The 27726-nt window shown below is 51.6% G+C and overlaps 1 protein-coding gene across 4 annotated transcripts; it reads left to right on the top strand.

Moving 5' to 3' along the window:
- The first annotated feature begins 13888 nt into the window (after window positions 1-13888).
- TSKU (tsukushi, small leucine rich proteoglycan) lies at window positions 13889-27603 on the top strand. 4 transcript variants are annotated; one of them, XM_082343251.1, is made up of 3 exons: window positions 13923-14038; window positions 18719-18867; window positions 25139-27603. In XM_082343251.1, the coding sequence occupies exons 2-3, from the start codon at window positions 18834-18836 to the stop codon at window positions 26206-26208; spliced, it is 1104 nt and encodes a 367-aa protein (XP_082199377.1). In that variant the 5' UTR covers window positions 13923-14038; window positions 18719-18833; the 3' UTR covers window positions 26209-27603. The 4 variants fall into 4 exon arrangements, with proteins under 4 accessions (XP_082199379.1, XP_082199377.1, XP_082199380.1 ...); XM_082343252.1 differs by lacking the exon at window positions 13923-14038 and adding an exon at window positions 14129-14842; XM_082343253.1 differs by lacking the exon at window positions 18719-18867 and having other exon boundaries at window positions 13889-14038.
- The last annotated feature ends 123 nt before the right edge of the window (window positions 27604-27726 follow it).

Raw genomic sequence — 27726 nt, forward strand, 5'->3', positions numbered from 1 at the left:
CCTGCTCGGTCCACCTCCCAGGGCACGAGGCAGTGATTACCTAAGGGAGACAGCCGAAAGAGCACGGGCCTCAGAATCAGAGAGTAGGGTTGGAGTCCTGGATCCCCCGTCCGTGAGCTGAGTGACTTTGGGCAAGTTGTTTTACCTCTCTGAGCCCGTTTCCTCATCTAAACAACAGAGACAAGATGCTGTAATTGATGTGTGCACTCAGCCCAGAGCCTGACCTAACTGCCTCTTTCCTTCTCTTCATCTCACACAGGGGTACGAGAAAGCTTTGTGCACATGATCTTGCTTTGGTCATGTAAGGAATAATTAACCTGAACTCTCTGCTCAGCTGATGGACCCAGAATGTAATGGTCTGGCACCATCTGAAGAATGAACCCTGAACGTCACCATCTTCAGAAACCCCAAGCATGGTTCCTGTTGTTCTAGACCAAAGCAAATGCCTCCTGATAGTCTAGAACTAGGGAGATTGGGAATTTAAGAAGGAGACTCCCTGATGACTCAGAGCCCAAAGGAGCAGATTCTAGCTGTGGCTCTGCCCCAACATGCTGTGTGACCCTGGACAAGGCCCTACCCTCTTTGAGCCTCAGTTTCCCCATCTGTAAAATCCAGGCTTCGAAAGCAGTTCAGCGCACCCTGATTATAGAGAGTTGCTCCTGAAGGGTGTTTGTTCTCTCCCCCAGGGCCTAACCCTGAGTACTGATGCATGCCAGGCCAGGGCAGAGGCTCTGTCCTCTGGGCCCCCAGGAAAATAAGCCCCAAAGCCCAGATAATTTAAGTAAAATAACCCAGCCAGGTCTCCCCATGAGAACCCCAGGACAGCTGTTTGGTTGCAAAGAGAATTACTCAGGTCAGAGGGAGCAAGACGTGCATGTTCACAGTCACGTTCACGGTCTCATTGCTTACAACCTGCAGACTGGTCAGGCAGGGTCTCTTATCAACACTTTATAAAAAAATCAAACCAAAATTCAGAGAAAGGGCTTCATCAGCTTGCTTGAGGTCACAGCTGGGAAGTGGTGGAACTGAATATTCTCTTGTCCCACGAATCTACATCCTGTAAATCAAATCACTATATTTTCATGATTCCAACATCCTATGACTCTGATTGTAACAGTCTGTTCCAAACATCCGTTACTGTCCCTAACACCACGGTGGTTCTGTTATGCTTCCAACATTCGTTGAGTCTAAAAGCGCATCCTTCTACAAATACTCATCGTGTGCCTATGATGTGCTAGGTCCTGAGCTGGATGCCAGGACACAACAACCAGCACAGCAGAGTCCCTAGACTCACAGGGCCTACAGTCCAGAGTCAGAGAGGACAAGCATGAGCCCATTATGACACTGCGAGGTGAGGACCATGATGGAAGAGGCAGAGGATACTGCAGACCCACGTGTAGCGGGTCAGAGAAGGCCTCCCAAAGAGCTGCCAGCTCAGAGGCACCTGGAGGCAGAGGTGGACGTTAGTCAGAGTTCTAGTTCAAGAGAACAGCGGGTGCGAAGTCTGGGACAGGTGTGGGAGCACCGTGTCCAAGGAAGCGGAGGGGGTTGCTGTGTCTGCAAAGTGGAGACACGGGACACAGGAGAGGTAGCATGGGGTCAGATTACACAGGGTTCTTTATGTCATGCTAAACGATTACAACTTCATCTTAGAAGCAAATAGTCATGGGAAGATTTTAAACCAGGTAGAGACAAGATCAGTATTGCATTTTAAAAGAAACCCTCTTACTGCTCCAAAGAGCTTGGTCTGGAGGTGATGATATGCAGGCGGGGAGACCTCAAGGTATTTCCATGGTCAAGGCAAGAATTGCCATCACCTGGACCAGGATCAGGTGATGCAAACAGAGAGAAGAGGATAGATTTGAGAAGCTTGGGGATGCACCGACGGTGGGGATGAGGAAGAGAGAGGAGGAGTCTTGGACGAGTCCCAGCTTCCTGGTTTATACAGCTGGGTGGGTGGTGGCACCTTTCCCTAAGATGAGGACTCAGGAGGGGCAGGTTAGAGTGAAAGCTAAATCTTTGGTTCAGGCAAATGGAGTGCAAGGCCTGTGGGACCCCCAAGTGGAGCCGATAAGCAGGCAGGTGGCCAGAGAGGTCTGACAAAGGCTGATGTGAGAGGTGCCGGCAAGAGGTACAGGTGCACATTCCTCAGCATCGGGGAGCAACTGAAGGCATGGGGCAGGGGTGGGGTGAGCAGCCCCAGGAACCGAGTGCAGAGTGAGAGGAGTAGGGGCTGTAGAGCAGAGCCTGGGAAACAGTCGCATACGGACTGGGGACCAAGGAAGAGTCAGCAAAGGGGACCAAGAGGGAAGCCAAGGAGAAAGAGTCAGCTGTGACAAATGTCATTCGGTGAGGGTTGGTGAGCCATTGTCAGCAGCTTAGCAGTAGCAAAAGACAGTTTATGGTTTTCTAGAAGGGATGAACGGGAGGTGGGAAAGTGAAAACAGTCGATCCAGACTATCATTTAAGAAGCTTAACTGATGCAAAGGAAGGAACTCAGTAAATATTTCTAAGTGAATGTATCAGAGAAAGAGTTGTGGGGAGAAAGAGCAGTGACTATGGAACAGCTAGGCTGCAGGAGGTATTCTTTTGTTCTTTTGGCTTGTTTTGTTTGAACATGGGAGATACGAAAACAGAGGTTTTCCAATTTCCCATTGTAACCCGTTAGTGGGATGTGAAATCAGTTTACAGGGTTGTGACTACCATCATTATTCCTAATGGAACAGAATAGGAGGGAAAAGAAAATATCATAGTGTACCACCCTGGTAAGGGTAAGTACTGTTCTGTCAAACTTTGGTTTTAAATATATAGAGAGGAAGGAAGGAAGGGAGGGTGGGAGGGAGGGATGGAGAAAGGGAGAAAGAAAGGAGAGAGAAGGAAGGAAAGGAAAAGAAAAGAAAGAAAGAGGGAGGGAGGGAAGGAACGAAGGAAGGGAGAAAGAAAGAAAGAAAGAGAGGAAGAAAAAGAAAGAAAGAAAAAAAGAAAGAAAGAAAGAGAAAGAAAGAAAGAGAGAAAAGAAATCTGGAAATCTCTTGATAGAATTTGTTTCCTTATGGATCAGAAAGAGTCTAATGTTTTGTTGGGGTTTTCTTGCATATTTGAATTTTATTTTATTTATTTTTTTATACAGCAGGTTCTTATTAGTTATCTATTTTATACATATTAGTGTATATATGTCAATCCCAATCTCCCAATTCATCACACCACCACCACCACCCCCACCCCACTTTCCCCCCTTGGTGTCCATACGTTTGTTCGCTACATCTGTGTCTCAATTTCTGCCCTGCAAACCGGTTCACCTATACGATTTTTCTAGGTTCCACATATATGCATTAATATATGATATTTGTTTTTCTGTTTCTGACTTACTTCACTCTGTATGACACTCTCTAGATTCATCCACGTCTCTACAAATGACCCAATTTCGTTCTTTTTATGGCTGAGTAATATTCCATTGTATATATGTACCACAACTTCTTTATCCATTCGTCTGTTGATGGGCATTTAGGTTGCTTCCATGACCTGGCTATTGTAAATAGTGCTGCAATGAACATTAGGGTGCATGTGTCTTTTTGAATTATGGTTTCCTCTGGGTATATGCTCAGTAGTGGGATTGCTGGATCATATGGTAATTCTATTTTTAGTTTTTTAAGGAACCTCCACACTGTTCCTCATAGTGGCTGTATCAATTTACATTCCCACCAACAGTGTAAGAGGGTTCCCTTTTCTCAACACCCTCTCCAGCATTTGTGGTTTGTAGATTTTCTGATGATGCCCATTCTAACTGGTATGAGGTGATACCTCATTGTAGTTTTGATTTGTATTTCTCTAATAATTAATGATGTTGAGCAGCTTTTCATGTGCTTCTTGGCCATCTGTATGTCTTCTTTGGAGAAATGCCTATTTAGGTCTTCTGCCCATTTTTGGATTGGGTTGTTTGTTTTTTTTTAATATTGAGCTGCATAAACTGTTTATATATTTTGGAGATTAAACCTTTGTCCGTTGATTCATTTGCAAATATTTTCTCCCGTTCTGAGGGTTGTCTTTTCATCTTGTTTGTAGTTTCCTTTGCTTTGCAAAAGCTTTTAAGTTTCATTAGGTTCCATTTGTTTATTTTTGTTTTTATTTCCATTACTCTAGGAGGTGGATCAAAAAAGATCTTGCTGTGATTTCTGTCAAAGAGTGTTCTTCCTGTATTTTCCTCTAAGAGTTTTATAATGTCTGGTCTTACATTTAGGTCTCTAATCCATTTTGAGTTTATTTTTGTGTATGGTGTTAGGGAGTGTTCTAATTTCATTCTTTTACATGTAGTTGTCCAGTTTTCCCGGCACCACTTATTGAAGAGACTGTCTTTTCTCCATTGTATATCCTTGCCTCCTTTGTCATAGATTAGTTGAACATAGGTGCGTGGGTTTATCTCTGGGCTTTCTATCCTGTTCCATTGATCTATATTTCTGTTTTTGTGCCAGTACCATATTGTCTTGATGACTGTAGCTTTGTAGTATAGTCTGAAGTCAGGGAGTCTGATTCCTCCAGCTCTGTTTTTTTCCCTCAAGTCTGCTTTGGCTATTCGGGGTCTTTTGTGTCTCCATACAAATTTTAAAAATTTTTTGTTCTAGTTCTGTAAAAAGTGCCATTGGTAATTTGATAGGGATTGCACTGAACCTATAGATTGCTTTGGGTAGTATAGTCACTTTCGCGATATTGATTCTTCCAATCCAAGAATATGGTATATCTCTCCATCTGTTTGTATCATCTTTAATTTCTTTCATCAGTGTCTTATAGTTTTCTGCATACAGGTCTTTTGTCTCCCTAGGTAGGTTTATTCCTAGGTATTTTATTCTTTTTGTTGCAATGGTAAATGGGAGTGTTTCCTTAATTTCTCTTTCAGATTTTTCATCATTAGTGTGTAGGAATGCAAGAGATTTCTGTGCATTAATTTTGTATCCTGCAACTTTACCAAATGCATTGATTAGCTCTAGTAGTTTTCTGGTGGCATCTTTAGGATTCTCCCTGTATAGTATCATGTCATCTGCAAACAGTGACAGTTTTACTTCTTCTTTTCCAATTTGTATGCCTTTTATTTCTTTTCCTTCTCTGATTGCCGTGGCTAGGACTTCCAAAACTATGTTGAATAATAGTGGCGAGAGTGGACATCTTTGTCTTGTTCCTGATCTTAGAGGAAATGCTTTCAGTTTTTCACCATTGAGAATGACGTTTGAGGTGGGTTTGTGATATATGGCCTTTATTATGTTGAGGTAGGTTCCCTTTATGCCCACTTTCTGGAGATTTTTTATCATAAGTAGGTGTTGGATTTTGTCAAAAGCTTTTTCTGCATCTATTGAGATGATCATATGGTTTTTATTCTTCAATTTGTTAGTATGGTGTATCACATTGATTGATTTGCATATATTGAAGAATCCTTGCATCCCTGGGATAAATCCCACTTGATCGTGGTGTATGATCCTTTTAATGTGTTGTTGGATTCTGTTTGCTAGTATTTTGTTGAGGATTTTTGCATCTATATTCATCAGTGATATTGGTCTGTAATTTTCTTTTTTTGTAGTCTCTTTGTCTGGTTTTGGTATCAGGGTGATGGTGGCCTCATAGAATGAGTTTGGGAGTGTTCCTTCCTCTGCAATTTTTTGGAAGAGTTTGAGAGGATGGGTGTTAGTTCTTCTCTAAATGTTTGATAGAATTCACCTGTGAAGCCATCTGGTCCTGGACTTTTGTTTGTTGGAAGGTTTTTAATCACAGTTTCAATTTCATTACTTGTGATTGGTCTGTTCATATTTTCTGCTTCTTCCTGATTCAGTCTTGGAAGGTTATAGCTTTCTAAGAATTTGTCCATTTTATTGGCACAGAGTTGCTTGTAGTAGTCTCTTATGATGCTTTGTATTTCTGCGGTGTCCATTGTAACTTTTCCTTTTTCATTTCTAATCTTATTCATTTGAGTCCTCTCCCTCTTTTTCTTGATGAGTCTGGCTAAAGTTTTATCAATTTTGTTTATCTTCTCAAAGAACCAGCTTTTAGTTTTATTGATCTTTGTTATTGTTGTCTTTGTTTCTATTTCATTTATTTCTGCTCTGATTTTTATGATTTCTTTCCTTCTACTAACTTTGGGTTTTGTTTGTTCTTCTTTTTCTAGTTCCTTCAGGTGTAAGGTTAGATTGTATATTTATGAAAACAAGATTTTTCTTGTTTCTTGAGGTAAGCTTGTATAGCTATAAACTTCCCTCTTAGAACTGCTTTTGCTGCATCCCATAGGTTTTGGATCATCATGTTTTCGTTGTAATTTGTCTCTAGGTATTTTTTTATTTCCTCTTTGATTTCATCAGTGATCTCTTGGTTACTTAGTAACATATTGTTTAGTCTCCATGTGTTTGTAGTTCTTATGTTTTTTTCCCTGTAATTGGTTTCTAATCTCATAGTGTTTTGGTCAGAAAAGATGCTTGATATGATTCCAATTTTCTTAAATTTACTGAGGCTTGATTTGTGACCCAAGATGTGATCTGTCCTGGAGAATGTTCTGTGTGCACAGAAAGATTCTAATGTTTTCTGAGAGTCAACTTCTGTGGGGGTAGCGTTCTGCAGTTCTGTTTGCCCTGGGACAGATGGTAATAAATTGAGCACACAGCCCTTTGCACGCAATAAGATAATCATGCAACCCAAGCCTGATAACAAAGTCCCCGAGTTCATTGGCCCTCAAGGACTAGACTAGCCAGGAAGGCTTCTGCACTGGGGTGTAGAAGAGCCCTCTTCCCCTACAGAGGGCGCTGTAGCCAGGGGTCAAGGAGACAATAGTCCCGAGGACTTTATCAGCGGGGAAACAGCCCCGCAAATATGTTGTTATTAATAAGCTGTTCTCACCCAGGTCAGTTGGCGACAAAGCCAGGCCTGGAATCCCATGCCCTGACCTCCAGTCAGGGGCTCTTTGCCTGCAGAGTGTGGTGGTAGGATACAATCTGTTTCTTGTCAGGAAGACAGAACAAAGAGGAAAAGGGGGAGGGTCCAGGTAATTGATAAGGACTGACAGCCTAAAATGAGAGAGAGATAAGAAAGAGGAGGGAACAGGGAAGGAGGGAATGAGTACTGGGGGAGGGGGAGGGGTGTAAGGTCTCTGGAAGGAGACTGACAGAGACTGACTGCGGAGCCTTCCCTCCTCTCTGGGCACCTTCACTGGGGCTCTCTCAGATGAGCACCTGACCACGTAAGAGATCACCTGAGGTTCCCATGCATTTGGCACCACGGACTGTCACCTCAGCCAGCCCATAGGGCCCCATGCCCTGCAACTTGCTCTCCTTCTCTAGGAACTGTCCCTGGCTGGGTCCCCTCATGTCCTGTAACCCAGCCGTACTGAGCCACTTATTGCTCTGTACTCTTCCCTCTGGGCTTTGCTCCTTCTGGGTGGAATGCCCTTAGCTTCCTCCCTGATCCCATATTTCCGATCCCTCTATGTCCAGCAGGGCTTTTTCAGGCATCACCTCCCTGATGACACTTTTCCTCATTGCTCCAGCTAGAACCTGACCCCTCTCTGTTCTGAATGCTCTGCACAGATTTCTATCAGAGCATCCAAAACTCTTTAGGACCTAAGACATGTCTTTAGGACCCACCCCAACTATGAGCTCTCAAAGCCCAGCACCAGACATGTGTCAGAGGTTTGATAGGCAAACATTTGTTGAATGGATGTTGGATGGATGAATGGATGGAGAGTAAAGACAGTAGGGGACTTCCCTGGTGGCACAGCGGTTAAGAATCTGCCAGCCAATGCAGGGGACACGAGTTCAAGCCCTGGTCCGGGAAGATCCCACATACCATGGAGCAACTAAGCCCATATGTCACAACTGCTGAGCCTGTGCTCTAGAGCCCGCGAGCCACAACTAATGAGCCCATGCACTGCAACTACTGAAGCCTGCGTGCCTAGAGCCCGTGCTCCGCAACAAGAGAAGCCACCACAATAAGAAGCCCACACACAGCAACAAAGAGTAGCCCCCTCTTGCTGCAACTAGAGAAAGCCCGCGTGCAGCAAGGAAGACCCAACGCAGCCAAAAAAAAAAAAAAGACAGTAGGACAGATGGATGGAAGAATGGCCTGGGAGAAGGGGAAACATGTAGTTGTAGTGGTAACACAGAGAGGTTAAAAGAGCTCTTGACTGCGAGTCTAGAAGCTTTCCTGTTCATTAGCTCTGTGACCGGGGACAAGTCACTCCCCCTCATTGGACCACAGTCTCCCAACTGTACAGTGAGGGACATGATAAGGTAAGATGCCTGATGTCTGATCCCCAAAGGCCCTTCAGCTGCCATGCTGGCTCCATGATGCCAGATGCATCACATTCGGTCTGAACCCCCAGGCCGACTTAGCACCTGGATGCAGGGATGAGGGCAGAGGTTCTGGAGTCAGAGGAAGCCTGGAAGCCAAGGTAGGGAAGGGCAAAGCCTGAGGTGTGGACCTGGCCTCTTGGCAGGAGACAAGCTCTGGCAGCAGCTCAGGAAACAATTTGTTCCTGACCTGCTACCATAACCACCAAACTGAGAAATTTGGAGGCTGAGGCCTTGGCAGATTTGACCAACAGCTTTCCGCCTCTTTGCAAAAGTCTCCTTTCCCAGAGGGTCAAGCAGAGACCCATGGCTCCAGCTGAGGGAGCCTCCTTCTCTACTGTGTCCCCTCTCCCCACTCAAGGTCAAAGCCACCTTCCATTTTTTTCTCTGCAGTGGGAGAAAAAAAACCTTTGTGCCTGCCGAGCTTCGCACACCTCACACTGTGTTCTCCTAGGCCATACAATCAGGCTCCTGCCTCAGTTTCCTTGTCCAGTTTTACAAATGTTTTTCCTATGCTGTAGAATGAATTAATAAATCATAATAGTAGCGACCAGCAGTCATCCAATGCCCATTATATTCAGGCACTACTCTACACATTCTGCACGAATTAATTCACTTAATCTTTGCAACAACCTTTGAGCTAGGGACTATTTTATAGATAAGAAAAGTAAGGCAGCGACTTCCCTGGTGGAGCAGTGGTTGGGCATCTGCCTGCCAGTGCAGCGGACACGGGTTTGGGCCCTAGTCCGGGAAGATCCCACATGCCACGGAGCAACTAAGCCCGTGCGCCACAACTACTGAAGCCCGCGCGCCTAGAGCCCGTGCTCCACAAGGAAAGCCACCGCGATGAGAAGCCCGCGCACCGCAACGAAGAGTAGCCCCGACTCGCCGCAACTAGAGAAAGCCCATGCGCAGCAACGAAGACCCAACACAGCCAAAAATAAATAAAATAATAATAATTTAAAAAAAGAAAAGTAAGGCAGAGAACTAGGCAAGTTTAAGAACTTGCCTACTCTGAAGCTGGGATTCATACCTGAGCAGTATGGCTCCAAAATCTGTGCCTTGCCAGAATGAATGAACAATCTTGTTCATGACAGAGATATCCTCACTGTACCATGGAAGCACAGAGGAAGGGCCTCCAATGGTAGAGTTAAGGATTGGGAAGATCAGGGAAGGCTTCCTGGAGGAAGCGATAACCTGAACTGAATTTTGAATGACAAGTAAGAGATGGGGTAGGGCAAGGGGCACTTGGGGGTGCACAGCAAGAGCAAAAATGTGGAGGCAGCTAGGAACTGCCAGAATGCAGGGAACCCCAATAGCTGAAGATGTTGGGGCATCGAGTCTCAGCAGGAGGCAGGGCTGGAGAGGGGGCTGCACCGAAGCACAAACCAAGTGCTTCCAGGCTTGGGGAACTGTGGGAACTGGAAAAGTCTTTGTGGAGGAGGCATCAGGACTTGGAAGACAGCAAGGACTGCAGCTGGTATATTGGGCTGAGAAAGTCATTCCAGGCAGGGGAAAAAGCATGGAGGTGGGAGAGTGGGAGAGAAATATTTAGGGAAGCATTTGATTTGGCAGGAGGGGAGGAATGTTCATTGTACAGTGACTGCTGAGACACCAGCAAGGCCTATGCACGGAATCTGGCCCTGCAGAGGAATGGCTGGAGTTGTCTCAAAGAGCAAGTTTTACATTCTATCTGTGTGACCCTGGATGAGTCACTTCTGAGTCTCGGTTTCCACATTTGTAAAATGGAGGTCATAAGAAACTACCTAAAAAGTTTGCTTAGAGATTTAAAAATGGGAATACGTGTGGAAAGACTTTGCAAACCCTAAGGCGTTCTGCCATGTCCACCAATCCCTGTACTGACATCGGAACCACCATAGGTGCTTTTAAAAAATACAACATATCACAGGCCAACCCAGATCTATAGAATCAGAAGGAGGTTGATCTGGCATTATTTTTCTTCCGGTCTTTTTTTCCATTATTTCCTCACATGGTCCTGATGCTCTATTAACTTTCAATCTGCCAGCTTCTGACAACTGGAAAGAAGAAAATGCAGCAAGAAGAATAGTTAGAGATCCTGCAGCTTCATGGAAATACTTGGATTTGGAGGGTTTTCTGGTCAAGGCTTGACAGCTATGATAAGAGAGAGAAAAGAAGGACCTTTTAGCTTTCTCAAAATGTGGGAAAAGAGCAAGGTAGCCAAAGGGACTAATGGTGACTTTGACCTCCAATCTGGAGAGTTCTGAGAGAAAAGAGATCCTCAACCAACACCCCCAATTGAAGTATGGCTGATCAAGTAAAAGTACACAACACCCTATAACTTACAACATATTTATATATGTATTAATTCATTTGATCCTCTCTATATTCCTGTGAGGTAGCGTTTCTTATTTATTCTCATTTTACAGGTAAGGAAACTGAGGCTCAGGGGGAGGGACTGACTAGCCCAAAGTCCATAGGTAGCCAGGGACGAGAGCAATGATTTGCACCTGGGACTCTTAGGCTCCAAGGCCTCTCTACTACACCACATTCTGCTTCTTGTGTTGATTGTAAGGTAGCAGAAAGAGCACTAGAGTCCAAACTATTGTGGCAGCTCTGCAGAGGACATGCTGTGTAACCCCAGATATATCTCTTGCCCTCTCTGGGCCTCACCACTATCAATCTAGGGTGGTTGTTATAGGGATTAAATGATGTGATGACCTTAAAGGTATCCAACACAGTCCCTGGCATGAGATAACAGCCAAGATGACCACAAGAAGGGTGAAGAGAATGGAAAGTGATAGTGCACATGTACAAAAGGTGTGGCAACATAATAGAAGGAGGGATCAACTTCACCAGGCATTGGGCTTCCTGGGGGAGGGGAATTTGGACAGAGATTTCAAGAATGCAGAGGCCCTTCCCTCCCTCACCTCCCTCCTTCTGGTTTCATGTGACTAGAGGACTAGAGCTTGGGATGTATAAGAGGGGAGTGTCCAGAAATGAGGCAGAAGAGGTAGGGGTGAGGGGAGCATATCACATGGGCCTTGAATGCCAAGCTAAGGATTTGGCTTTTGCCATTGAAAGGTTTTAAGCAGGTGTCATGATACATTTTGCAGCTTTGCAGTTTAGAAAGGTCATTTTTGCTGCAGTTTGGACAGCAGACAGGAGAGGGAGACTGGAGGCCAAGGGACCCTTGTGGGGGAGGGGAAGAGGGCTGATGGAGATTCCCAATCCAAAGTCCCTGGAGGCCACCTCCCACTTAGGGAAGATCAAGGGAAATGATGAATGTGGAAGTACTCTGAAACTATTGCCAGCCACCAGCCAAGGTGTTGAAGGGTTGTTTGTCACGCTTCTGTTACACGACAGGCCCTTTGGAGGGGCCTGGGGCCTCCAGCCCTGCTGGCTAGCGCCTACAGACAAAAGGCAGTGGGAGTAAGCATCCCTGAGTTCCCTGGGAGTTGAGTATTTATCTCCATTGCTCAGATGCTGAGCCTGAGCGTCACTCCACAACTCCACAACGAGGGAGGTGAGGACCACATTCTCCAGGCCAGGGCAAAGGAGGGGGGCAGGGGTTCCTTTGAAAGACAGCCCCCTCCGCCGCAGTAGGGCAGGAGATAGCTGGCAGGTGGACTAGCCCAGCAGAGGGTCAGGTGACCATTCCTCTGTCTCCTCCCCTCCCAAGCCTGCTCAGCTTTCCAGACTCTACCCCATCCCTGACCGGAGACAGCTTGGTATAATAATAATGGCAATAACAACCCACAATGGTGCTTCCTGTGAGCCAGACTAATGCTTTACTAAGTTACTGTTTACTCCTCCCTCACAACAGCTCTTTTGCAGTTGCAGAAACTCAGAGAGGTTAAGTAACCTCCCTAAGATTACCCAGAGCTGGTAAGTGGCAGGACTGGAACCTGAACCTTGTCCAAGCTTGGGGCCCTCACCAAGCACTGATTTTCGGATCTTTCTCCCCTCTGGGCTGGTAGGTAAGAGCAGGAAGGGCTCTAACCCCTCCTGAGGGCCCCAGGATGCACAGAGAACCACTAGGGGATGCAGAGTTGAATCTCAACAGCCCCTTTATTAAGCATGACTGTGAGGAGGTGACAGGGTGCAAAGGGGCCTATGGTGCAATTTCAAAGATGGTTTGATGAGACATCTGAGCTGGTGGCCTCCCAGTTCTAGAAGCTGGGATTCTAATTAGGGGAGGACAATGGTAGGCAGAAAGGAGAGAGGAGAGCTTTCCCTGTCCTAAACTGATAAGACGGGGCTCCCAGCCTTCTTCCTGCACCTCCCTAACTGGCAGGGCTCCCAGGTTTCGGCCCAGGTGAGCAGAGTCACCACGATCACACAACCACACAACCACACAGACTAGTGCCAGCGAGGACCTGCAAGAGCACTTTGTTCTCTGGGAGGCAGATTTGTTTTTGCTGCCCTGAGGCCTAAGGTGGTGGCCTCTAATCCTCCCTCCCCTCCTCCCTACTTGCCTCTCCTTCCTCACGCAGACAAGCAGACACCTACGCACAAGGCCAAGCAACTTTTTTTAATTTAAAAAAAAGTAATAAGGAAAGAAGGAGCAAAAAGACTGGGTGTGCAAGTCTGGGCCACTGCAAGGGGAACACTGCCCAATCTCTGCACAGCACGAAAGCTCTTGGGAGGTCCAGGGTTCAAGGCCAAAACCTCCCTCAACCCCCAGGCCACATACCTCTGGGGTGCCTGAGAACTGTCCCCTCCCTCACCCTGACACTGTCTCTCGGTGTGTGGACAGGGAGACTCAAACTCACCACCCCCCAAGCCCCTTCTAGGGAATGCATTCACCAGGCAATTTCTCCCCCCAACCCCCACGTAAAAAAGGTTTTTTGGATGCTTTCCTGCACTTTTTGCCATAAAGAGGGGTGAGAGAGGATGGGCTGCAGGGGGAGGAATCGACTTAAAAACTGCTGCCTAGTCACACTCCCAGTTTCCCTTCTTAGAAATCCAACCAGAAGTCGATGGTTCCCTCCACGCACACACACAAAAAAGTCTGTTGCTTTCTGTCTCCTCTCTTGCCACCTTTTCTGCCCAAGCCTGGCTCTCTCCTCTCTGTCGGTTCGTCTTTCAGCCAGTCTTTCCCTGCTTCAGATTCCTGGACTCCCTCTCACTAACGTCTCTGGACCTCTGTCACCCGTTTTAAAAAACGGGGGGATGAACTCGAGAAGAGGGAACCCTCACCACCCAATCTCTTTCTCTCTCTGCGCCTCTCTCTCTCTCTCTCTCTCTCAACACACACACACACACACACAACACACACACATACACACACACACACTCCAGCGACCTCCAGATGTTCCCGACCCTGCGGCCATCTGCTGAGATGGCTCAGGCGCTCCGCGGAAGGGGGCAGGGACCCGGGATGCAAGAAGCTGGGAGCAAGGCCGACTGGAGTGGGCGGGAGCTGCGTGCGCACTTTTGAGACGCTCCCTATGGTGGAACCCGGGCTGGGCAAGGGCTCTGCCGGCGGGCAGGGGGCGGAGCGGGGAACGCGCCGGGAAAGGCCGGCACTTTGGCGACACTCCCTAAATCGCCCGGCGGCTGGCCAGAGCCACCACTGGGCGCGGGGCGGGCGGGGGAGCGCCCAGCGGCGGGCGGGGGCCGGGGGGCCGGGGGGCCGGGGGGCGGGCCGCGCCGCGCTGAGAAAAGCGCCGGCCAGAGGGCCCGCGATCGGGCCGCCTGGGTGAGCGTGCCGAGGCGGCTGCGGCGCAGGCTTCCAGGTGGGTGCGGGTCCCCGGGCGGAGAGGGGAGTCCGCGCAGCGGGCGAAGGACAGGAGCCCCCCCACCCCAACCTCGCAGTTCCATCCCGCGAGCGGACGGTGCTGGACCCAGGGGCGGGGCCGGGGCCCCTCAACTTTTCCTGGACCCAGGGCGTCGGCAGCGGCGGCCTGACGCCCGGGACTCGGCCAGAGTGGGGAACCCGGACCTAGAAGGGGGCTTCCAGGAGACAAAGGCTGTGACCGGGGGCCGTGGGCGTGGGCCGGCGCCTCTGGGGTCTTTGTGCGGACACGTGCATCTCGCGTTTGTGGGTCTTTGTGAATTTGGTCCGGGGACATGCATCTGCCTGTGCCTTTGTATGTCCGTGATTTGAGGAGGCTGTTTTGCGCCTGTGTCCACGTTTCGTGGGCCCGCGTTTGGTTGTGAGTGCTGGTGGGCGCATCGTTGTGTCCGCGTACGTGGTCTGTGCCTGTCGACGTGTCTGGGTTGGGTGTCCGTGGAGTATGTGCGCGCCGAGAGCCAGACACCGCCCCAACTCCTCGCTCCCTTGCTGTCCACCCGGGCCCAGACTTGGCTTCAAACTTTTCTCCCGGTTCCTCGGCAACAGCGCCCGTCCTCCTCCCCCTGCAGCCCGGGCGGGGGGCGCTGGCAGCCCTCCCCTCATTCACCTCCAGGGGTCCTTAGAGCCGCGAGGGGATGGGATAGGACTGGTGGGTGGGGCAATCGGCAGCGCCTGAGGACTGACCCGAGCCGAGGCTGGGCAGAGCGTGCCGCACACGCCAGCCGAACCGGCTGGGAGGAGAGAGGTAAGCAGCCGGTACTGGCCCCCGATCGGGGGCTGAAGAGAGGAGAGGAGCGGGCAGCTGGTGTTGCCCGCCCCACGCTCCTCGGAGAGAGTGTATGTGACCGAGAGAGATGTGTCTGCTTGGCGGAGAGGCCAGCCACTGCCCCCGGCTCCGCTTTGAGATCCGCTCTCCGTTTGTATCCTGCCCCGGGCGGGGGGCGGGGGCGGGGGGGTGTCGAGCCCTCCAATCCCGTAGGTGAGAAGGCGACGACGGCTGCCCGCGGCGCCGGCTCCCGGGACCTCCAACTGGGCTGCTGGGAGGAGGAACCTTGCACACACTATAGTTTCGAATGGGATGTCCACTGGCCCACAGTATGGCACTGGGCAAGTTGCTCAGCCTCTCTGAGCCGCAGTCACCTTGTAATGGAAGGGGCTGAGAACTCCCTCGCGGGGCAGAGCGTGCAGCGGCGATAACCAACGCAGGCAGAGACGGCCTGAGGTGCAGTGCCCGCCCACACTTGGCCTGGGTGAGGAGGTGACTCAGGAGCTTCTGATCCTCCCTGCCTGCTCTACCCTTCGGATAAGTCCAGACTTGCAGAGTTCAGGTCTGACCTGAGAAGGAGGGCTCGGGCTGCCGGGAGCCTCCTTTTGATCCTGGGCGGCAAAGATAACCCTAACACCTTCCCTCCCCTGCCCCTACCCCGCACCCGCCCCAGTCTTTAACCTAGAATTTTGCTTGATGCTGCAGACGTGAAGGATGGGCACAAGCCACTCGCCTCACTGTGGGCACTTTCCTTTCCCTCTTTGGGCCTCAGTTTCCCTTCTGGAAAGGGAGGTGCTGACAGCCTCTCTCCTCCCTTCCTGTTCTGGCTGACTGGTTGAGATCCTAGAACCTGGAAACACTTTGATATTTAACACCTCCATTCTGACTTGACCAGTTCCCAGGCACTAATTTGCTCTTTTGAAGAGGGAGAGGGGAGGTGGCTTTGAAGTTAGGTAGGGATGAAGTAAGGTGGGCTGGAGCCCCTGCAGCCCAGGAAGGGAAGGCTGGAAAGCAGCAGGCTGGGGAAGCCAGGTGAATACACCCGGGAGGGAGGCAGAAAGTATCTCCCACAGAGGGAACTGCCCTGCCCGGCTCTGTGTGTTCTGAAACAGGGCAGGGGTGGTCAGCATTGTGGACTGTCAGATGCAAGGTTGGAGAGGGAGGGTTGGAATTCAACTTGAGGCTGGGAAGGAAGGCAGGGGCCAAATATGAGGGCCTTGAATGCCAGACTTAGGAGCTGGGATTTAGGCAGTGGAGAGCCGCTGGAGGGTTCTTTAAGCTGGCATGACAGGGTGGGGTTGGTAATTCTAGGAAACCTTCCTCTGGCTTGTGGGTGGTGCTGGAGCCTGGGAGACCAATCTGGAGGCTAAGTGCTCCAGCCTCTTAGAGTCAGAAGGAGATTTTCACTTACTTCATTGCTTCCTAGCTCTGTGGCCTTAGGCAAGTAACTCTACCTCTCTGATTCTCAGTCTCCTCATCCTTCAAATGAGGTTAGTAATTCTGGTCTCACTGATCTGTTGTGAATGTTAAATAGGATAATGAATTACATGTGCTAATAAAATGAGAAGAGGTTTGTAGTCTGTATTACATCATGCAGACATTTGTTGGATTGCACTGACAATAGAAGGCAGAGCCAGCATCTACTATGGTTCTAAACTTGATATCAGCCCCCGGGAAAGCCCTAAGTATCCTGCAAGCTTGGACCACTGGTAACCTCTCCTAAGCATAGGGAAGCTTTTTGCCTAGGACATTTCACTCATCTGGTTTATCCCGTTCACATTGCCAGGCCCCACACAGGAGAGGAGATGGACGGTCAGATTTGGAGACGGCCACACAGCACAAAGTGTGTTGTATCTTGACGGGGCCACCCAGGGGCCACTGGAGCCCAGGGAGAGGGTGACCTTTTACTGGATGACGGGCAGGTTAGACTGGGAAGACCTCACAGAGGAGGTGACTTTTTTTTTTTTTTAACATCTTTATTGGAGTATAGTTGCTTTACAGTATTGTGTTAGTTTCTGCTGTATAACAAAGTGAATCAGCTATGTGGTTGCCCACTCTCACCACTATTATTCAACATAGTTTTGGAAGTTTTAGCCACAGCAATCAGAGAAGAAAAAGAAATAAAAGGAATCCAAATCGGAAAAGAAGTAAAACCGTCACTGTTTGAAGATGACATGATACTTATACATGGAGGTGACTTTTGAATCGAATGAGTGAGAGTTTGCATGGAAAACAAAGAAAAGAAGGGTGTCTCTGTCATCTTCATCCGAGGGAACAGCCTGTGCAGAGATGTGGGGCCCGATGAGTAAGACAGGCCTCTAGACTGGCAAGCTGTCTTTGCAGGATAGGTTTTAAACCAGGAGCAGTGATGGGGTCCTGGTCTTCTGTCGGGATTGTACTCTGGTGCCCAGCAAGGCCGGCAGTTGGAAGCAGAGGGCCAGGAACAAGGCTGTTGGAGCAATCCAGGCCAGGAGGTCTCCTGAACCTGACCTGCGCAAGGTCGGGGGGTGAGGGAGGGGAAGACAGTGAGCCAGCCACCCACCCAGGGGTAGCTGCTGAGTCTCATTCTGTCCTCATTCTGTCACAGGTGACACAACTGCTTCAGCCTGCTTTGGCCTCTGCCACCTTTCCAAACTCCCTTACCAACTCCCTGGTAGAGCCTGGTCAGTGCTTGTAGCCCAAGCGGGATCCTGGATGGTGCACTGGGAGAGAATCCAAGGAAGAATCCATTGTGGAGTCTTCTCTGTCCTCTGCCCCTGTCTTGCTTCCAGATCTGCTGGTGTCACGGCTCCTTTTTCTTTCCTGGCCCCGGAAATCACCCACTGGGGGCAGGAACCCACATGCAGTGAGCACCAGTGTGTGCCAGGCCCAGGGCTGAGTCTTCACTTTACCTTGTGTAATCATCCCAGTGGCCTGCTGGGAGCAGTACTAGGTTTCTCACCATGTTACAGATGAAGACTCAGACTCAGAGGGGAGAGAGCCTCCTGGCAGGTGAGGTATGGTGGGGCTGGAACCTGGTGCGCCTGACCGTAAAACCCGTTTCCTCTGCCCCACACTGCCTGCCCGTGTGTCCACACACGCCTCAGACCAAAGGGAACTTGCGAAGCTTCAGAATGGAGAAAATAGTATTGGGAGCCTTGTCTATTTCCCTGTAGATTATCCTCCAGGGATGATGTCATGGAGGAGGCTAGGCACTGGCTGTCAGAACAGCTGGATTCTGAGTCCAGCCTCTGACCCCACTGGCTGTGTGACTCTGGGCAGATCACCGAAACTCTCTGGGTCTCTACACAGCTGTAAAATAGATACAATGCCATGTAACCTGCGATCTTGCAGGGTGACTGAACAGATAAGAGTTGAGGAGGCATTGGGAAGGTTGAGAGGTATCCTTTGGCGAGGTGGTAGTATTCTAAATGCCTGGTATATCTTCATATAGTACCTGCTCTGTGCCAGACCCGGCACTCAGGCCCAAGGACATAAAAGTGAACCTAACCCCATTCCTGCCCACAGGAGGACAGACAGGTAAGTGTAATTATAGTCCAGCACGATCCACACATGCCCATTTGTAAGTTGGGGCACAGCCATATAAGGAGCATTGGATCTGGAGCTCAGACATGTAGGTCTGAGACCTGGTTCCTCTCCTCCTCAGCTGAATGTCAGTCTCCTTGTCTGCAAAACAGGGACAGTAATCCTCATGGTCAAGGGCTGTGGTGAAGCAGAAACGAGATGCTGCTGTAGAAGTGCGTGGCGAGCTGACGTGTTTGTACAGATGTGCGGCATTAGTGCTTCTGTTGGGGGAGCCGGCCCGCAAGGCTCCGGGAGTTTGGCCCTGACGTTCTTTTTGCCTTGCGTTTCCAGAACTGACTAAGCCACTGGGGGCCGGGACGTTAATGGAATTTCCACCTGGGGATTTCGTTGGCGTCAGCTTGAGGGAGCTCACGATGAACATAAGTAGGGTTGGAGGCATCTCAGCATGGAGCAGCCGGTGGAGACAGAGCCCGTCTCAGGTGGGAGCTCGGCCCCCTGCCCACCTCGCCCCTTGGCCAGGGACTCCCCCTTGAAGTTTTGGTGAGGAGCTGGCAAATCTAGGGGCCAGAGATGCTGGGATACAGCACCACGGGCAGGCAGCTGGAGCCAGGAGGACCCGAGCTGGAATCCCTAACCCCAGGGAGCCCTCCTCAGAGGAGGAGGGAGGTTGGGGCCTTGTCAGCAGGCACCAGCACGGCGACCAGAGGATGTTAGCACAGGTAGTCACAGACCCGCCGGGTGCTGGCACCTCTTTGGGTAGCTGGGTAGGGAGGAACAGAACAAGGAATAACACGGTCATTGCCTTCAGGAAGCTTAATAAACCATCACCATCATTGTCTACTATGCATTCAGCACTCAAGGCGTGGCAGTTGAGCTGACTATTTCACACGCTGTCCCATAATGCTTTCACCAACCCTGTGTTGTCGCCCCTGTTGAGGACACTGAGCCTCAGCAAGGTTGAGACGCGCCCAAGGCTAGTAGGTACAGAGCTGAATTCACATCCGGGTCTGAGTCCCGTGGTTGACTCTAAATTCTGGGCTCTTCATTCATCCAGCGTGTTTGCCGGGCCTGCCAGGCCTGGCCATGGCCCCAGGTGGGGGGAGGGATGAACAGGTGAAGAAGGCAGGGTCACTGCCCCAAGCTGCTCACACTTCAAGTCAGGAAACGGGCGGGTAAATAACGGCAGAGAATTTACCTAGTGTGTGTCTGAAGGAGGTGTGTTGATAGTGTGGTGTGAGAGGCCCGGGGAGCGAGGAAAGGAGGGGGGCGTGGCCCAGGAGCCTGAGTGGACAGAACGGGCTTTGTTCCACTGGCAGGGCCGGGGCAGGCCTGGGGATGCGGCAGTCCTGGCAATAGTGTGAGGCATCAGAACCCAGGTCCTGGGTCCTGCTCTGCCGTTTACTTGCAATCACTGCCCATCTCTGGGCCTCAGTTACTCGTGATCTCCGAGGGGCCTTCCAGCTCTCCAGCCCTGGAATTCTCTGAGTTTGGAAAAGTACGAGCAGAGGCTGAGAGTTGTCCAAAGGCCACCACCATAGGTTCAAATCAAGAGGGGAGTTCAGCCGAAGGAGGGAGGAAGGTGGGGACAACTTGCAGATACCTCTCTGCCGGAGAGAACTTGATTTCTGTAGGTAAAGTAGAAGTCAGGTGGTTTTTGAGAAGGGGGATGATGTAGCCAAAGCTGTTTTAGAGGTTCTCCCAGCAGGGTCTGGAGTGTGGCCGTGGGGAGACCTGCCTGGGGCCTGTTAGGGCCACACCGCTGACTCTTTTGACCTCACGGGCCATCTGTAAACTTTCCTTAGAGTCACAGTGGGCCCAGCAAGGAATAACTCATGGCCCTTGCCCAGAGGACCTTATGCTATATCCCCCTAACCAAGGGTGGGTACAGTTACTAAGCCTTCGTCCTGCTGCTCTTGTGTTCTATAACCTGGCTGATCAGTAGATGCCTTTCATCTGCAGGTCAGGGTTTGGAAAGTTAAGTGATGTGTCCTGGGCCAGAGATCCTCCCTGGCCTTCCATGGTGAATACCTGTTTGCCTTTCCCTTTCTCCCGAGGGTAGATCACAGGGTCCCAGAGGGAGGGAGGGAGGCAGAGTCAGTACTACACAGAAAAGAAAACTGAGGCTCCACGAAAGAAAGAAAACTGTGAAGGTCACACAGTTAGTAGCAGATCCGGAACTAGAGTCCTGATCTCCTGGGTCTAAGGCAGGTGCTAGTGATCTTGTTATGAGTTGTTCTCCTGTCCCCGTTGCAGATTTGTAAGCCCCATGAGGACAGGGGCCCTGGGACCTCCCACCCTGACCCCAACATACACCTCACATGGCCTAGCACACTGCCTTGCACTTAGCGGTTTAGTGCTGTGGTTGATTAATTCTGTCTGCAGTGGCTATGGTATTATAGGTGGTATTATAGGTAGAATGAAAAGGTACAGTGTTTCCATTATGTGGCTTCTACCCCTTGGGGCCTCAGTTCTCTACTGGGGCATTGGTCTTCTCAGTCTAATCTTCACAGCCATCCTCTCTGAGCCTGATAGGACCATCATTAGCATCCCAGGTTCACAGCTGAAGGAACTGGTCCAGGTAAAGTGACTTGCCCTGTTCACACTGCAAGTTGGTGTCCAAGGCCTTCTCACTCTCTAAGAAGGCCTTTCGTCTCCGTGGAGCTGAGGCTAGTGGTTTTTGTGAAGAGGAACTCACATGACTCATCCCTTCCCAGACCCAGCAGCCCTGTTGAGAAACAGCATAGTCATAGTGTGGCTTCCTAGGGAAGAACTGCTTTCCAGCAGGGCAGTGGTAAGAGCTTTGTCATGTTTGATACATATTTGCTGGAGGAAGGAGCAAGAGAGATGGGGTCAGGCCCACCCACTTATCCCCACCCCACCCGCTCCCATCTGTGGAGGGAGGCAGGGGGTCCCCACTGCACCCTTCGCCTGTGCTGGGAACCCTGCTTGGGTGCCTTACTCCCACCGTTATGTTTCATCCTCGTGACAGGCCTGTGAGATGGCCCTTAACATCTCTATTTTACAGATGAGGAGACTGAGGCTCAGATTGTGGCTAGCCAAGATCAGAGAAAGCAGAGATGGCCATGAGGCAGTCCTATTAGGAAGCTTCATTACTCAGTGTGTTTTATAGATACTTTTTACTGTAAGAGAGGAAATAAGATGAGAAAAGGAGATTAAGACATGGTTAAACCACTCAAAAGTTCTACCATCTAAAGAAAGACCACTACTGGGTTGACATTTCCTTCTGGACTTTCTAAAATTACGATTTACAGTGTTTTTTTTTAATGCATAGTTATACTTTTCTTAGCATGCAATTTATCCTTATGATCTCTAGCATTATGGCATCAGCCCCCTCCTCCATGAGGTTGCAGACTCTTCTGAGCATTATTTTTATTGACTCCATAAGATCCCTAGGAGATTCCACAGGCATCTTGAGTGGGCTGGAAAGCCTGGTCCTGGAGTCAGGAGTCAGAGCCTGAGCACCGGCTGCCATCACCTCACAGAGGACCCAGGGACAAGTCACTGCATGCCCTCTGGGCCGCAGCTTCCTCATCACTAAAGTGAGGGATTGCATGCACTGCTTTGCAGCCCTCACAGCTCAAATGAGCAAAGGTCTTTTGGAAATTATCAGGGGCTGTGCCCCCGGCAGGGGTTTTCCTTATCTTCCCTCAGTTTCCTCCTGGGAAAGTTCTGCCCTCCCCTTGGCTCCTGGATCTTTTGCTCCAAGCAGCAGTGCCAGGCCCCAGCGTCTCGTGAGACACTCACAGGAAGGCACCCCTCCTCATGTTACCCCAAAGGGGACATTGCCTCTAAGCAGAACAGGGGCACTGACCCTCAAAGACCACTAGCCCACACCTCTGCCTCTGCCCCCTTCTGGGTCCAAAGTTGTGAGGCATCTCAGAGATTTCTTCCTTCTCTTCTCCCAACAGCGTTGGACGGCCCTGAGAGGCCCCTGAGCTCCGCTGTGACCTCAGGAAAGCCCCAGAGCCACTGAGTATTAGAAAGCTTGGTACCTACCTGTCCCAGCAGCCGATGGCAGCTGGAGCGTGGCCCTAGGACTCTGGATGCTTAGCTCTTCTTTCCCCAGCAACACACAGAAGTACACGTTCCACTTGAACCAAGCCAGTTATGAGGTTACAAAGGCCTGAGTTCACCTCCTGGCTCTGCTACCTTCCTCTTGCCACCCTCGGTTTCCTCCACTGTAACATGGACATAAGACTGCTTACCTCCTGGAGTGACGGGATGGCATAAGGGAACGTGTGTCCAGCACTTAGTGAGGGCAGGCTCTGTCACTGTCAGCACTTTCCACTTAACGTCCAGGCCTAGCACAGAACAGGGGCCCAGGGAGAGGTGTCCACTGTGCAGGGCTGAGCAGGGACCTTGTCCACGGTACCCTGGGAGCATCACAAGCGCAGTTACCCAGGCGGGTCTCAATCTACACTCCTGCTCCCTCTGTATCAGCTGTCACCACCATTGCCTCAGTGGCTCAGTGGTGACCACTCAGCATGTGTGCACAGCTCTTCACAGTTTGCATTGCACTACAGTGAGAGTTGCGTCAACGTATGTGAGGAGGGCAGGAAATACTGCCTTGTGGTACAGAGGACGAAGCCGAGGCCTGAGAGGCCCCCTCTCTAGAAGGGGAGGGGAAGCGTTGGGCTGTGTTACATAAGCAGGAGCTCATGAGGGGCCGTTTGGCACTTAAGAGGCACATTGTATAATCACCTTTGGGAACCAAAGGGTAATCTTAGGGCCTTTTTGTGCGTCTCTGGTGTTTGTTTAAACCCCAGGAAGGGTGGGTATGAGCCGATCAGCTTAGCAGGGAAGAGGAGGCCCTAGGTGGTAATGAACCCCTGCGGTGAGAAGCTCACCAGGAGAACAAAGGGGGTGTGAGGTAACTTAATATGTTCCTTTCAGTTCCAGACACTGGAACGCTCTGTCCTGCCTCAATTGGGACCAAGCCCAGGATGCACCTGGGCCGGGTTTAATCCTCAAATTGGACTCTACAGCAGAAAGGGGCGGGAGAGGAGGGGCCCACATAGGGGGGCAGGGGAGAATAGCCCCCCTTCTCCCTGCCTGTGCTCCGAGCCCAAGTGCAGATCAAGTGGCTGCCCCTTTAAAGTTTCATGTAGGGCTAGTAATGCTATCCTGCTGTGCCCTCCACACCCACCCCCAGTCCACAAGGTGGGCAGGTCCCTGGTCCACCCCTCCCTGAAGACCAGGGGGAGGAATAGGTGGAAGATGGGGCAGGGGGCAAGGGTGCAGAGCTGAAGAACCTGCTAGAGTGAAGCTTAGCGCCTTCTGTCTCCCGGGCTGAGTGGCTGCTTGCAGAGGCAAGAGTGTAGCCACAGACTGTCCAGTTAGAGGCTTTCACTGCTCAGCCCTCTCTCTCATCCTCCTGCGAGTGCCACTGTCCGAGGAGCTACAGACGTGCATGGGTATGAGGACTGAAGGTGACAGTGTACATGTAGTGCCCGGCATCAATGGCAGCTGCTGGTACAATTGTCCAGGGAGAGAAACTGAAGCCAGGGGAGAGGCAGTGGCTTGCATCGTAGCCTGTGTCGGTGGGAAGAGCCCCTCTTGGACCCCATCTCTCCTGCCAGTCCTGCTGGAGGCAGCAGATGAAAATAGAGGAATTGGGACTGAGCGGGCCTGGGTTCTAATCCTGCCCTGCTTTTTACTGGTTTGGGGTAAAACCCTTTTCCTCTCTAAGCCTCTATTTCTTTATTTGTATAATGGGGGAACCAGCCCAGCTGCCTGCCCTAGGTTAAAGGAAGGGCCAAAGAGGTGTAACAGCTCTAACAGCTGGGGGGCAGGGCAGGGCAGGGCAAGGGGGAAGGGGCTTGGCACAGGGTCCCCAACTGGAATGAAGGATCCTGCCTCTGGAGGCCAGGCCAGGTGAGAGGGCTTAGGACTGTGGACCCAGCCGCTGTTACCCACAAAAGGAGTGAGGTGGGGACAGTCACTGCAGACCCCCCTTGCAGGAAGAGGCCTCTGTCTGGGAAGCTGGAGGGCGGGTCTCAGGCATGGCTCAGCCACTGCCAAACCACGACAGTGAGCCATGCTTCCTCTGTATGACATTGGGTTCCACTCCCACTTACTTCTGGCCATGCATGACTTTCTGAACCTCTCTAAGTTTCAGTTCCCACAAGCATTGCTGCCTTGCAGTTTTTGTGGTTGTGAGGGTTAAGTGGGACCGTGCAGGGAGGCAGCTAGCACAGCACCCAGCACATAGCACCCAGCATGTAGCATATGCTCAGCAGAGGTAAATGGAGTACCCTAGCCCCTAAGCTGTGACCCCTCCGCAGTAGGGCCTGGGTCAAGATGAGCCCATGAACCCTAGACCCTCAGAGCTGGAGAGGTCAGCCAAAGACCCATCCTGTCCAGTGCATTTCCAACTGCGTTCCTTAACATCCAAGGAAGGCTCCAGGCCCTCACCTTCACTTCAACCAGAACAGGCCCACTTTCACCTGCTAATCTTGTTTAAGGAAGGGTTCTCCTGCTTCCAGTTTAAAATCCAGCCATCTGGCCTAACCCCCTTTACCATACAGATGGGGAGACTAAGGCGAGAGAGGAATAGGGACTAGGAACTATATAAGGAGGGGTATTCAGGGAAAGCATCTGGGGGCACTGAGGGGCTGGTGGCAATTTGCAGCTGTGCCTACACACATCGGCTGGTGTCTCACGAGGTGGGTTAGAACCATCTGGTATGGGGTGCCTACCGCCAGCCCTCACCTTTAGCTCTCTTTCTAGCCCACACCATGCTGTGGCCCCTGCTGCTGTTGCTGGCCGCCGGTGAGGCCCAGACCACCCGGCCCTGCTTCCCTGGATGCCAGTGTGAGGTGGAGACCTTTGGCCTCTTCGACAGCTTCAGCCTGACGCGGGTGGATTGCAGCGGCCTGGGCCCTCACATCGTGCCCGTGCCCATCCCCCTGGACACAGCCCACCTGGACCTGTCCTCCAACCGGCTGGAGACGGTGAACGAGTCCGTGCTGGCAGGCCCGGGCTACACCACGCTGGCCGGCCTGGACCTCAGCCACAACCTGCTCACCAGCCTCTCGCCCACGGCCTTCTCCCGCCTTCGCTACCTGGAGTCGCTTGACCTCAGCCACAACGGCCTGGCCGCCCTGCCCGCCGAGAGCTTCACCAGCTCACCCCTGAGCGACGTGAACCTGAGCCACAACCGGCTCCGCGAGGTCTCCGTGTCCGCCTTCGCCACCCACAGCCCGGCCAGGGCGCTGCACGTGGACCTCTCACACAACCTCCTCCACCGCCTCGTGCCCCACCCCACGCGGGCCAGCCTGCCGGCGCCCACCATTCAGAGCCTGAACCTGGCCTGGAACCGGCTCCACACCGTGCCCGACCTCCGGGACTTGCCCCTGCGCTACCTGAGCTTGGACGGGAACCCACTGGCGGCCATCGGCCCAGGGGCCTTCGAGGGGCTGGCAGGCCTTACACACCTGTCGCTGGGCAGCCTGCAGCGACTCCCCCAGCTGGCGCCCTATGGCTTCCGCGAGCTGCAGGGCCTGCAGGTCCTGGATTTGTCAAGCAACCCCAAGCTCAAGTGGGCAGGACCCGAGGTGTTCTCGGGCCTGGGCTCCCTGCAGGAGCTGGACCTGTCAGGCACCGGCCTGGTGCCCCTGCCCGAGAAGCTGCTCCTCCATCTCCCAGCGCTGCAGAGCGTCAGCGTGGGCCGGGGCGTGCAGTGCCGGCGCCTGGTGCGGGAGGGCACCTACCCCAGGCAGCCTGGCTCCACCCCCAAGGTGGCCCTGCACTGCATAGACACCCACGAGTCAGCTGCCCGGGGCTCTGATGCCTTGTGACGAATGGTGTGGCCTGGGGCCATGTAACAGACTTCGCCCTGGGCTCCCTCGGGTCCTGGGTAATTTATATTTTAACGTGCCAATGCCAGCAGGGACGCTGCAGGCCTGTGTGGCAGCATCATTGAAAGAGAGGCTTTGGACCTGGGACCCACACCCAGGAGCAAGGTTTTGCCCGTTTGTCTATGTTGCTCCCCAGACCATAAGCCGAGGGTCTTCGATGCCAAACCAGACAGCAGTTCCCTGCTGTCCTTCCCTACTTGTCCCCAAAGTGCCTTCCCTGAGGCCTGGACCAACCTGACCCATGACAGGAGGAGGGCGGGCGGGAGGTAGTGCTGCGGGGCAAAGGTCCAGCCACTCAGGCATGGGTTTCTTTTACGACACAGCCCTCTCTTTGCTCTGGGCTTGTGAGGCCTACTTCATCCTTTTTTCTTCCCCTAGAACTCTGGATAGAACTTTATAGAAAGGACTGGAGAAAAACACCTAGTCCACCTCCTCATGTGCCAGATGGGGAAACTCAGGCCTAGGGAAGGAAAAATGCTATTCTGAGGTCCTACAGTGGCAGAAGCGTGGATGGACCCAATGTCCAGCCTCCCAGCAGGGCCCCTTTGCACTTTCCTCTCTTCTCTAAATCATGCCCTCCCTCTCCCCTTTCTGGGCTCCCCCTTGCTTCCAAGACTCACATCCTGCCATTTGTGCCCTTTCCCTGTCGTCCCCAGGAGGAGAGGCCTCTGGGCCCGGTAACCGGCTGTGGCACAAGCTAAGTCAGTTCACCTCGGAGCCTCTAGAAGCCTCAGGGATACCAGTCCCAGCCCTGCCGGTTTCCCAGTCTGGGGTGGGGTCCCCCAGCATCAAGAATGGAAATGCGCCCATTGACCCCTGAGGTACTGCCTCTAGATGCAGTCCTGGAGCCCCTCCAGGCCCTGAGCTCCTGAGCTCCCTCAGACCCCACTGGCCCTATGCCCGACAGCCCAGCTCATCCTACTGAGAATGCAGTGAAGGAGGTAAGGGAGACCCACCCATGTTTATGCTCTGCCACCAGGGTGCCATCTCAGCTTCCCAGCCCTGGGCTCTCTCCTTAGTATGGGGTTAATAAAAGTTGTTGCCTTTTTAATGGACTGTCACTTTCGGCCACCCCCCGTCCAGGTCCCTGCTGGCAGGGGATGGAAACAGGCCATTTGTAAAAGAAGAAAGACATTGCATTTGTTCGCTTTTGTAATATTGTGTCCTGGGGATGGGTTGGGGGAGGAGGCACTGGGTGAAAGCCAGCCATACGTGGCCATGTGGGCGTCAGGGGGCTGGTCCCACAGGGATGCCCACAGGACAATGAGAGCTCTGTCCTCCCCCACCGGCCCTACCCAACACCTGGTCCTTGGTTTAATAAACACTATAAAGAGGCCCTCTTCCCATCATTTGACCAGCATCCACTGACATTCCCTAGACTGGGCCCTGGGGCCACAAGGATGAATTGAGACAAGCTTGTTCTCTCTGAAAAGCCCAATAACCTCCCAGGATTAGGGG

Source organism: Balaenoptera borealis (assembly GCF_965194805.1).
Source record: "Balaenoptera borealis genome assembly, chromosome: 11".
In the NCBI taxonomy this organism is placed as follows: Eukaryota; Metazoa; Chordata; class Mammalia; order Artiodactyla; family Balaenopteridae; genus Balaenoptera; species Balaenoptera borealis.